Source organism: Populus euphratica, unplaced genomic scaffold (assembly GCF_000495115.2).
Source record: "Populus euphratica unplaced genomic scaffold, PopEup_1.0 scaffold686.1, whole genome shotgun sequence".
Taxonomy (NCBI): Eukaryota; Viridiplantae; Streptophyta; class Magnoliopsida; order Malpighiales; family Salicaceae; genus Populus; species Populus euphratica.
This window is the reverse complement of record NW_011500551.1, coordinates 37,668-49,320: the sequence shown is the minus strand read 5'-3', so window position 1 is coordinate 49,320 and position 11,653 is coordinate 37,668. Positions and strand designations below refer to the sequence as shown.

The 11,653-nt window shown below is 32.7% G+C and overlaps 2 protein-coding genes across 4 annotated transcripts; one reads left to right on the top strand and one right to left on the bottom strand.

Moving 5' to 3' along the window:
* Positions 1-2,665: 2,665 nt before the first annotated feature.
* On the top strand, positions 2,666-7,241 carry LOC105115350 (putative methyltransferase At1g22800). Of its 2 annotated transcripts, XM_011012199.1 has the most exons (11): positions 2,666-2,893; positions 3,029-3,109; positions 3,311-3,389; positions 3,786-3,933; positions 4,028-4,097; positions 4,750-4,814; positions 4,910-4,988; positions 5,510-5,597; positions 5,800-5,864; positions 5,964-6,053; positions 6,480-7,241. In XM_011012199.1, exons 1-11 carry the CDS (start codon positions 2,699-2,701, stop codon positions 6,591-6,593), a joined length of 1,074 nt encoding a protein of 357 aa, XP_011010501.1. In that variant the 5' UTR covers positions 2,666-2,698; the 3' UTR covers positions 6,594-7,241. The 2 variants fall into 2 exon arrangements, with proteins under 2 accessions (XP_011010501.1, XP_011010502.1); XM_011012200.1 differs by lacking the exon at positions 3,029-3,109.
* Positions 7,242-7,755: 514 nt separating this feature from the next.
* LOC105115347 (cytochrome c) lies at positions 7,756-9,760 on the bottom strand. Of its 2 annotated transcripts, none has more exons than XM_011012195.1 (3): positions 9,463-9,755; positions 8,649-8,782; positions 7,756-8,122 (listed from the first exon to the last, which is right to left on the bottom strand). In XM_011012195.1, the coding sequence occupies exons 1-3, from the start codon at positions 9,572-9,574 to the stop codon at positions 8,027-8,029; spliced, it is 342 nt and encodes a 113-aa protein (XP_011010497.1). In that variant the 5' UTR covers positions 9,575-9,755; the 3' UTR covers positions 7,756-8,026. The 2 variants fall into 2 exon arrangements, with proteins under 2 accessions (XP_011010497.1, XP_011010498.1); XM_011012196.1 differs by having other exon boundaries at positions 8,046-8,122; positions 8,579-8,782; positions 9,463-9,760.
* Positions 9,761-11,653: the final 1,893 nt, after the last annotated feature.

The window sequence follows — 11,653 nt, the reverse complement described above, 5'->3', positions numbered from 1 at the left end:
TATTATTATTATTATTATTATTATTATTATTATTATTATTATTATTATAGTAGTTGTTGTTATTGTTATTATTATTATTGTTATTTATAATTGTTGTTTATAATTTGTACAATTAACCTCCCTGTGGTTCGACCCTGGTCTTGCTGGGTTATTTATTACTTCGACACTCCTGCACTTGGGAGAATACATCAATTTTTTAGTCGTGTCAGGAAACGTACACTCGACTTTCTCTGTCAATTTTTATTCTTTTCTATCCTCAATGTTAGAAAAATTATTTTACACAATGAGCTTATACGGGCATTTCATTAGCTTGGATCATTTGGCTGATGTCTTATGCGCTAGTCTTGAATATGTTCCTCGAGTTATTTGAAAATGTCCAATCTTATTTTTATTCTTTTTATCTTTAATTATATGAAAATTATGACTTAATAAAAAAAACTTAAACATGGGGGAATTTTTATTACACGCAAGTCGTAACCGATGTTAGTGTGTTTAGTGCATCTATATAATTAGTTCATGGTAGTCTACTTTAGTGTTTATTGTTTTGTGATTTTTTTTTTTTGCAAACATACAACTTACTTTCTCTATTAGTTTTTATTTTTTTCTATCCTTAATGTTAGAAAAATTATTTTACTCAATGAGCTTATGTGGGTATTTTATGAGCCTGGATCATCTAATGGATATATTGCATATTGGTCTTAAATATATTCCCTGAGTTCCTTGAAAATGTCCACTCTTATTTTTATTTCTTTTATCTTTAATTATATGAAAATTAGGATTTTAAAAAAATCAAACTTAGGGGGATTACTATTTCATGCAAGTCATAATCGATGTTAGTGTGTTTAGTGCATCTACACAATGAGTTCATGGCAAGGTCTCCTTTAATGTTTATTGTTTAGTAATTTATTTGCAAACATACACCCTACTTTCTTAAATTTTTTCTATCTTAAATTTAAAAAAATTATTTCACATGATGAGCTCATGTCAGTCTCAACCAATGGATGTTTCATGAGCATAGATTATCTAGCATATGTTAGGTGCACTGGTCTTTAATATGTTCCTTAAGTTTCTTGGAAATGTCCATATTTTTATTCTTTTTATCTTCAATTATATGAAAATTAGGATTTAATAAAAAAATTCAAATACAAGGGGATTGCTATTATATGCAAGTCATAATCAATGTTAGTGTGTTTTGTGTATCTACACAATGAGTTCATGGCATGGCCTCCTTTAGCGTTGATTATTTAGTGATTTCTTTGGAATCACACACCTTATTTTCTTTTTTACTTTTTATTCTTTTCTATCCTTAATGTTAGAAAAATTATCTCACACAATAAGCTTATGCAGACGTTTCATGAGGCTATATCATCTGGCGGATGTCGTGCACACTGTTCTCGAGCATATTCCTTGGAAATGTCCACTCTTATTTTTATTCCTTTTATCTTTAATTATATGAAAATTAGGATTTTTTTAAAATTTAAACATATTTTCTTTGTTACTTTTTATTCTTTTCTTATCCTCAATGTTATAAAAAATATTTCACAATAAGCTTATGCAGACGTTTCATGAGGCTATATCATCTGGCGGATGTCGTGCACACTGTTCTCGAGCATATTCCTTGGAAATGTCCACTCTTATTTTTATTCCTTTTATCTTTAATTATATGAAAATTAGGATTTTTTTAAAATTTAAACATATTTTCTTTGTTACTTTTTATTCTTTTCTTATCCTCAATATTATAAAAAATATTTCACAATAAGCTTATGCATACGTTTCATGAAAATTAGGAATTTTTTTTTAAAATTCAAACATAACAGGATTGTTATTTCACGCAAGTCATAGCCGATGTTAGTATATTTAGTGCATTTATACATTGAGTTTATGGCAAAACTTTTTTTAATATTTATTATTTAGTAATTTCTTTAGAAACATCCACCTTATTTTTTTTATTAGTCTTTATTTTTTCTATTTTAAATTTTATAAAAATTATTTTACTAAATGAGCTTATGTCAGTCTCGATCAATGAACATTTCATATGTGTGAATATTCAACATATGTCATGCGTGCTGGTTTTAGAATACATTTCTAATTTCCTTGAAAATCTTCACATTTAATTTGTATTCTATTTACCTTTAATTTTATCGATTTATTATTTCAGTGATTAAAAACTTAAATATACTCTCGTGGCAACATCAATATATTAAGAGTTTGAGAATTCAAATGAAACATTTAACAAATTCATTTAAACTTTTAGTTTTATATATTATTGATAACCAATAAAATAAGCCCAAGTTAGATTATATGATATCATGGTAATAATTATTTTTTAAAATAATTTTTATATTAAAATATATTAAAATATTTTTTTAAAATATTTTTTGAAATTATTATATAAAAAAAATCCAAAAACACCAAAAATATTAATTTATATTTTTGTTAAATATGGAATTAACACTTAATAGATTTGACCAAGATCATTTACATCTAAATTTTATTGGGAAGTTGAGGATAATGGTCAAGATTATTTTTTAAATTTATTTTTTATTATAAATATATTAAAATAATATTTTTATTTTTTAAAATTTATTTTTAATATTAATATATCTAATAATGTAAAAATAAAAAAAAAAATTAATCGGATTTTTGTTGAGGTTTTTAAGGCTTCTAGGGTCCAAACACAAACTCTTCGGAAACTTCAATGAAAATGAGAGGCACCCTGTCCCTGTGTCAGAGGACTTCACAGTTGCTCCTTGGAGGAGGAAGAAGAGCAACAAAAGCGACCTACACTCTCATCCCCTCAATTTGTTATTGCACAAACATTGACAATAACACCATCGATGGGCCACAAAGTCCAAGGGTCAAAGTTTTCGATCGGGAACTCAAACGAAAACAGGTAAAAATCTAGTCTTTCTCTGTAAATTTATGATTTGAACATTGGTATCTATTTTTTTGTGTTTTTTTTTTTTTTTTCAAATTCGATATTGTATATCTGCTTCTGGGTATTGGTCCAATTGTGGGGTGGCTGCAGCGTGACCGAGCTGCGTGGTTGATGAGGCCAAGTGATCCTTTTGTGGATGCTGTTGCTGACAATTTGTTGGATCGCTTGGAGGTAGTGACTAGTTACCTTCTTGTCTACTGTGTTTTGAAGTATGTTTAGAATGCTGGAGTATTAAGAAATGAGAGGTTATAATTTTTGTGAAGTTGCATTTTCTAGTCGTGATGAGTTTGAGAGGTTTAAATGTTGAAGTCTGATGAGTTTTGCTTAGTTCGAGATTGTTGATTCCGTTTGTTGTGTGTTTGTGTTTTGCAGGATTGCAAGAAAACATTTCCTACCGCGTTGTGTTTAGGAGGTTCTTCGGAAGCTGTCAGACGTTTGTTACGTGGTCGTGGTGAGAATCGATTTTAAGACTTTTCCTGCTATTTATGTGTTTCAATAACTATAGAAGATAATTTGAAAAATTTTCAGGTTGTATTTTAACAGTTTTGAGACATGGGTGTTCAGCACTAACTGTAAGGTTGAGTGATCATGAATTAAGAGGTTCAAAAGAGGGAGGGATTCGGTTGAATGGAATTCTAATCATGTGACATTATTTATCAGAGATTTTGGCAGTTGATAAGACAATACTTGAAACACGTTTTTGATGCCACAAAGTGGTATTTGAAAATGAGCATACACATAGGAAAAGCTGTTATGCTTTCTCTTGTCATTTTCCTTCACTAGGCATGATCTTGTAAATTATATCATAAATATTAAACTTTAATCTTGTAGCCACTTTAAATGCCAGGCTCCATTGAAAAGCTTATCATGATGGACACTTCAAATGACATGGTTAAATTATGTAAGGATGCTGAAGCTGCTCAACAAGATTCAAATCAGAATATTGAAACCTCCTTTGTGGTGGGAGATGAGGAGTTTCTACCTATAAAAGAAAGGTCTGTGAGTGAATGTCATCTATTTGATTCTTGTGAAAACTAGTCATCAGGAAGAACTGGTTTTAAATGTTATGTTTTGGATTTCACTATGAAGTTCGGTAGATTTGGTTATCAGTTCCTTGGGACTCCATTGGACAAATGATCTTCCAGGAGCCATGATACAGGTATGCACTTCTTTATTATGATTTTCTTTTAGCTTTTAGCATCTTTCTCATACATGATATCCTCCAGAATTTGTAAATGCATGCGACATTAGAGGATGGAAACCATTAGAATTATTAACCCCAGGAGAAAAAACTACACAGATGAAGCATACATGTTTGCCATGCGGATAGCAAGATATCCTCCAGAATTTGTAAATGCATGCGACATTAGGGGATGGAAACCATTAGAATTATTAACCCCAGGAGAAAAAACTACACGGATGAAGCATACGTGTTTGCCATGCAGACAGCAAGATATAGAAGTGCTTTTCTATGCGTTATTCTGAAAGTTATCTTCAATTTAATTATAACTCCAAAAACATTTTTTTTTTATTCTGAAGCATGAGAGAGTACTCTTTTGATAAATTAAGATTTAAGACTGTAAAATGAGACCAAAGCTGTACTTCCATCAGCAAATAATTTGACACTGTTAATGAAAGTACACTGGATGTCTACAACAACCACACACAGAGCAGTAGACGTGAAACCTTATTGCTCCTCTTTATAGCTGTTTTTGGTTGTTATCATCATGAAATCTCTCTAATCATTTTGTTTGAAATCCTGATGTGGTATTGTCTATGACACTTGTCCATTTCATTGGTTTTCATGACAGTGTAAACTAGCATTGAAGCCGGATGGCCTATTTTTAGCAGCTATTTTGGGTGGAGAAACCTTGAAGTTGTCTCTTCTTTTTTATATTTTGATTTTAATTGAACAGTATGTTAACCCATAAGTTTGCTTACTGATTTTTCTGCTTGCTGGCATGTATGTAGGGAGCTGAGAATAGCATGCACTGTAGCTCAAATGGAGCGTGAAGGAGGCATTAGTCCTCGCATATCACCTCTGGCACAAGTATGTATGCTGTCACTTGGTAATTACCATTCGTGAACTTTTTGAGATGAGGGTACATATTATTAGAAAATAGCATAAATTATATCATGAAACCTCACATGATAACTTAAGCTTTTAGGTTGAATTAGTTTTTTGACATGATATAGAGCTTTGATAATCAAGCGATCATGAGTTTGAATATCTCTATCCTTATTTATTTGATAAAAATTAAGCACAAGTTAATGTAAGTTGGTGCAAGTTTTAAGTTTAAAGAGCTTTTACTTGAAAAGGTGTGTTAGAAAATAATATAAATCATATCTTGGAACCTCATCTAGCAACTTAAGCTTTTAAGTTGAATTAGTTCTTTGACACATATATCCATAAAAAACTTGAAGTAAACCCATGGCTGTATTGCATACAAATATTGGCATTCAACCTGATTTGAAATATCTGGTTCTGATGTACTTATAAGGAGTACTTGAGAGGGAAACATCTACCCCTAAATGGTATCACTGAGCCAACTTAATTTTTGTACCATTCAGGTCCGTGATGCAGGGAATCTTTTGACCAGGGCAGGCTTCACCCTTCCTGGAGTTGATGTTGATGAATATGTAGTTAGGTATGGCAATGGTGAGAAAATCTCTCAACATATTAGCTTGTAGTTTTACTAGTCAAGCATGCTTGATGATTTATGCCAGAACTAACATGCCTCTTGTTTAACTGCATGGATTATTAATTTTAGTTTTAATACAATGGTTTTTCATTTGAATAAATTCTCTACCTCTAGTCATTGTTATAAAGGGCTTATTCATTCTTGTTAACTGTGGTATAGCTCTGGAGCTGATAGAGCATTTGCGCGCAATGGGCGAAACTAATGCTCTTTTGCAAAGGAACAATGTAAGACCTGTAACAATTGAAGTTTTCCTTGTGTATGGTAAAATTTAGTTCAATCATCAAATCTAATTGGAAATTCTTTTTGTTTGTGAATGAAACCAGCTTCTAAAGAGAGAAACAGCCCTTGCTACTGCAGCAATTTATGATTCAATGTTTGCTGCAGAAGATGGCACCATTCCCGCAACATTCCAGGTGAGATTGTGGAACACCTGAGAATGTTTATGTGATTGGAGAAAGAATATATCCATGTTGCTAAGAAACAATAAGCCTTGTTTCTGCTATCTTACGCTGCTAAGAAAACTACAATGAAAAATGCTTCATGCAATGCTAATTAGTTCAGACCAGAGTTCGAATTCTTTTTTCTATAATATATTAGCAAGATATTCAAATAAACAAGTCTTTTTTGTGAACCTCTATGCTCGAAGAAGGAATTGCATAAAATCATAGGCTCACTGCCTCCCATCCCGCAAAAAGAAAATCTCCATGTGAATTTTCGAGCCTTTGGCTAATTATTGAGAGGGATCTCATTTTTTACTCATTTAAACCCAAAGCCTGTTGCCAATTGATTGAGGTATGATGTTTTTCATAATTATTCGATCACTGCTTTGGGACTTGTAGGTTATATTCATGACTGGGTGGAGGGAGCACCCATCTCAGCCGAAGGCCAAAAGGAGGGGTTCTGCTACCATATCATTCGATGACGTCCAAAAGCAATTTGGCAGTGATAGTTGACACCATCACATTCCTCAAGACCAACCGGTAGCAAATTGGAAGTGAGACGCTTTCCCTCCCACAGCACCTTGTTCTGATTCATATATATATATATGACTTAAGATCAGCAATGAGCCAGATGATCAAAAGAGCGAGGCTGTGGGATAAACTGAAATCGTTGTACAAGCCTTTCCATAACCTGCAGTTCTTATCAACCATCTGAATAATCACCTTTCCATTTTGTTGACCATCTCATAATGTTGTCCCATAATCTGGAATAAAGTTACATGAAAAAGGGAACTTCTGTGAAATCATTCTCTATTTGCCCAAAACTATCAGCTAGCCCATATGGCAACGAAGAACCACTGCCAATATAGGAAGGAGAATCTTGCAATACTACCTGCTCCAAGGCACACAAAAAACCAGCCATAATTGCCGTAGAGGCCACCATGAGAGTAAGAGCGCCTGGCTAATGCTAGCAGACGAAGAAATCATGGCTCAATTCCCCATCCATTCTCGGTCGTTTTTTAACCCGAAGAACACTATTGCTTGACAAAAGGGAAGAGAAACCATCATTTAGATGCATTTTTTGGAATCGTAATCGTCTTACGATTGTAGTTTTACTTGTACACCATGAAAAACTTGCCAATTTTTCTTTTATCTTGATAATTGCCCACTGTTACCATCATTTCCATCCTCTTAAGTTCAAAATATAGGCCAACGGATTGGACGCATACAAGAGGATAACTTACTCCGATTACTCCTTGCCATCACGGATGAAGCAGAGATCAATTCCAGTTCACTTAGTAAAATGACAATCATAGCATTTCCTGGAAAAAGTCGCTAATACGAGCCCACTTGATCACATTTTGCATCCCAATTGTCAATGACAATATCAAGCATAATAGCAGAGCTGCATTTGCTCAAAGCACGCTACAGTATTAGTAGCTATATAAATCACTAATGAACTCCCACCACAAGCCAAGTTAATCAGGAACAGGCAATTCAGTAGGGAAGGTGGAAGCGGCCATTATTTTTTCAAATGCTTTTATCCAACTCAAAAATTGAAATGCTCATTTGCCTGCTACAGGTTGCAATACACCATCATGTTGCATTTTATTAAAAAGGAAGTTACCATGAATCTGCCATGCATCGGAGTAGGCTCAAGACAAGCAATAGCAACTATGGAACTGTTCATGCAAATATTGATATCACAAAATATCATACCAAAAATTATCATTAGCAAACTGTTTATTGGTAATCCACCAAACATTTGCAAAATAGATAAGCTAAATGAATTGAATGTTAAGCTTGCCAATTATGGCAACTGTTCTGAAAAGCAATGACTAGCAATGTTCATTGTATATCAGTCTGTTTTATTGGTAAAAAATATCTGCTCTGTGAGAAACAATCTCCAATAACTGGAAATTGGGGAGACCAAAAGTGTGAAATGATTAAGAGGCAGTGGACTGCTTCAAGTATGCAATGAGATCAGCACGGTCCTGTGGCTTCTTCAATCCAGGGAAAACCATCTTTGTTCCAGGGATGTACTGCATAAACAAATGTCATTTGGGTCAGCAGTGACGATTAAAAAAAAAAAAAAAACAAGTATAACAGGCACAGATGCAAGTGTATATACATGAGTTCTTCCACAGTATCTCAGAAAGTGAGATGATTCATACCAAAAAGGCTATCTTATCACATTGAAATGAAATGTGAAAATTCGTTTCACACCAAACATTTAAATTTTGAACCTTGTTAGAATTAATATCATCGATGATGGAGTTGCTTTCCTTGACTGTCAGACCTCACTTTCACAGTAAAGCCTGAACATTATTTTCTACTTGCTCCATGTATTGCATGTCCTTCCTAATTACTAGACCTCACATAATGTCCTGTATGTTACTCTTTGGGAACCTGAAGTTGCCAGAAACTTAATAGAAAGTGACTAAGCTCAACTATCATGATGGAAATATCACAAACATCAATACATAAACGATACATACTTCACCAGTAGAGGATGCACTGCAAATGCAACAAAAATATCATGTCATATGCTCTACAGTTGATTAGTACCTTCTTGGGGTTGAGTAAGTAATCATACAAAGTCTTCTCCTCCCATATAACAGCCATGTTCTTGTTAGCAGCAGAGTATGAGTACCCAGTAGTTGTTCCTGACTGCCTTCCAAAGAGGCCATTCAGATTGGGTCCTGAAAAATTCCAAAAACCAAAGCAAATTAAAATAAGAAATTTTTTTTCACACAATCTGAAAAGCAATTAATTATCTAATATCTTCACTCAATAAAATAACAGATCCCAAATCCCACTAATCATCCTAATCTAAAATGTAAATTCCATCCAGTCCACTCGATTAAGAAAACAGATTAAACCCATAAATATTCTCTCTTTGCTTACTGAACCCAGCTTCCACCTCTCGCAAAAATCACAGTTTTCTTACCAAAACCTTAAACCCATCGCAAAAATCACAGTTTTCTTACCAAAACCTTAAACCCATAATAAATGTCTATTTGCCTAATGAAATCCATTTCCAAACCCGGCTTCCAGTTCTAAAAGAAAATCACAATTTTTCTTGCAAAAACCTTAAACCCATCAAGAATGGAGAAAAAACTCCACAGTTCTGTCCAAAGAACTCCAGAAGAAATACAGGAACAAAATCAAACAACCAAAAAAGAAGAAATCTTAAAAGAATCGACCACCTAAACAGATTAGATCTATAAACTATTCGACCTAAAAACATAACAACAACAACAACAAAGAATCAAAGCAAACTCAACCTCAAAATGATCAGATCTTCTAAACAATACACAACTAAATTAACTGTAATAAAAAGAAAGAGAGACAGAGAGGGATAAGGGGGTGATAAAATTACCTTGCTTGTGACCGGCACCTTTGTCGACGGTATGACACTGAGCACACTTAGTCTTAAATATCTTCTCTCCGGCTTTAGAATCGCCAGGTGGTGCTTCTGCGAACGACGCCATTTCTTCTGGTTCTGCTAGTAGAAGAGGACGAGGGAGGGGGGGAGCTTGTGGGATCTGATTTATAGAAAGCAGGGAGAGAGTTCTTAGGGTTTTTGCTTTGCCAACTATTCCTCCAAAGGAAAAAAAGAGGGGGAAAAAAAAAAAGAATATTCGAGAGCAAACGAGGAAAAGGTGTGTGACAGCCACGCACCGCTTGAAATCAAGGAAAAAAATTTCATGCACTAGTTGTCACGTGGTGGCTTTTTAAGGGTTACTAGTTGGTGTCTTTTTCGTTTTTTAATTACACTTTTCATTAAACTAATATTATAATTTTACCAAAAACTAAAAGAAATAATTTTTTCACGTTATTTAATCAAACTCTTCATTTTGTACTACAAAATCAACATTTTAATTGAAATGAGTCTATTGCTAGGAGTGGAAACACTCAATCCAATAGTCCAAATATTTACAGCCAATTATCATATGCTTAGAGGAAGAGTTCTATTTTTTCAATCACTAATGATTCCTTGGACATTTGGTTAATGATGGTTTCTACAGCTGGGTAGTCCGTCCTATTCAAATTCCATCAAATAAATCATTAGAAATTTCAAGTAAGTCAATTACTAGATTAAGAGTAAAGAAACATCAAATAAATCATTAGAAATTTCATATGGTCAATTACTAGATTAAAGGTAAAGAAACTCAAAGATATATTTAATGAGTTTATTTAGAGCATTTAAATCAATATAAATTTCAGAAAAACTATATCTTTAATAGGTAATGATAAGATCTTAATCAATCCAATCTATATACAAGAAGGGTCTAATTCATCTATTTTACAGGATACTTAGTTTTAGCATCTATAAATCTTATTTGATTATATGTGTTTTATTGGTTTTAAACATGGGAGGCTAAAAAAGAATTAATTTTTTTTATTTGTTTAGGATTCCAAGGAGCAACAACAATATCCATTTGGCCAATAAGTTTCTTTATGTAAATACATATTTATTATTACTAAATATGTAATTTCTCTCTAATATTCATATAACATTAGATTAATGAATCGAATGCTTGATTTATGAATCTAGAGTAAAGATAAAATCCATGAGATAAAAATATTTTGCAAAGAAAATTGTAAAATTGTTATAATTATGAAATTCTTATTACATCAAAGTATTATTTCTAAAATATTATTGGTCAATACTCTCTTAAATACTGAACATTTGTTACAACCGTAGAGATTGATACATGTTATATTATTTCATTTATGAAAGAAAGAAGTTGTTCTCATAAGCTGATGTATATGGGATACCTAGAACTAATATATAGATGCTTGTTGATTAGTATTTAAAAGTGCATTTTTATTAAGGTTTTATATCATCATTTTGCACTTGAAGTATTAATAACTCCTTAACTAAATTATATTTTATTATGACAAGTCCGATACCATAAAATACCTTTAATTTATGGTAAATATTCATCCTAAATGCAGGCCTATCACATAAATAAAAGGATTGATTAATGAGTTGAAGTACTAAAATTAAAAGTATAAAGAAATGGTGAAGCTTAAAAAAAAGATGTTGGTGTAGTCTAAACTGGAACACTGTTCAGTAATTGAGTTATATTTGGAGCTATAGATTCAAATTTAGATCTGCTTTATATGGATGGAAAGCTAAGACATATGCCTAAAACTTTCATGCGGAAGGCAAGACTCAATTCTGCTGTTTGGAAGTACAAATCTTAGTAACAATGTAGAAGTCTGAATCTGTTCTATCGCCTAGATACTATTTAGTATTTAGCCCATACGTCTGAATCTGTTCTATAGCCTAGATACTATTTAGTATTTAGCCCATATCTCGAGTTTTAGAAGCTCAAATGACCTCAATTTTTTTCCTGGAAAGATGAGACAATTTCCTAGAATTTTCATGAGTAAGGCTGATGCAAATTCTGACGTTATCAATGATATTTTTGTCATAAAATAAGATAAGGATTGTCACCAAGTCCAAAGTTCGCAACCCACTCAACAATTAGTTATCAAATCAATAGTTTTCAATTTTGACTATAAAAGAAGGCATTTGCCATGCATTTAGGCATCTTGGT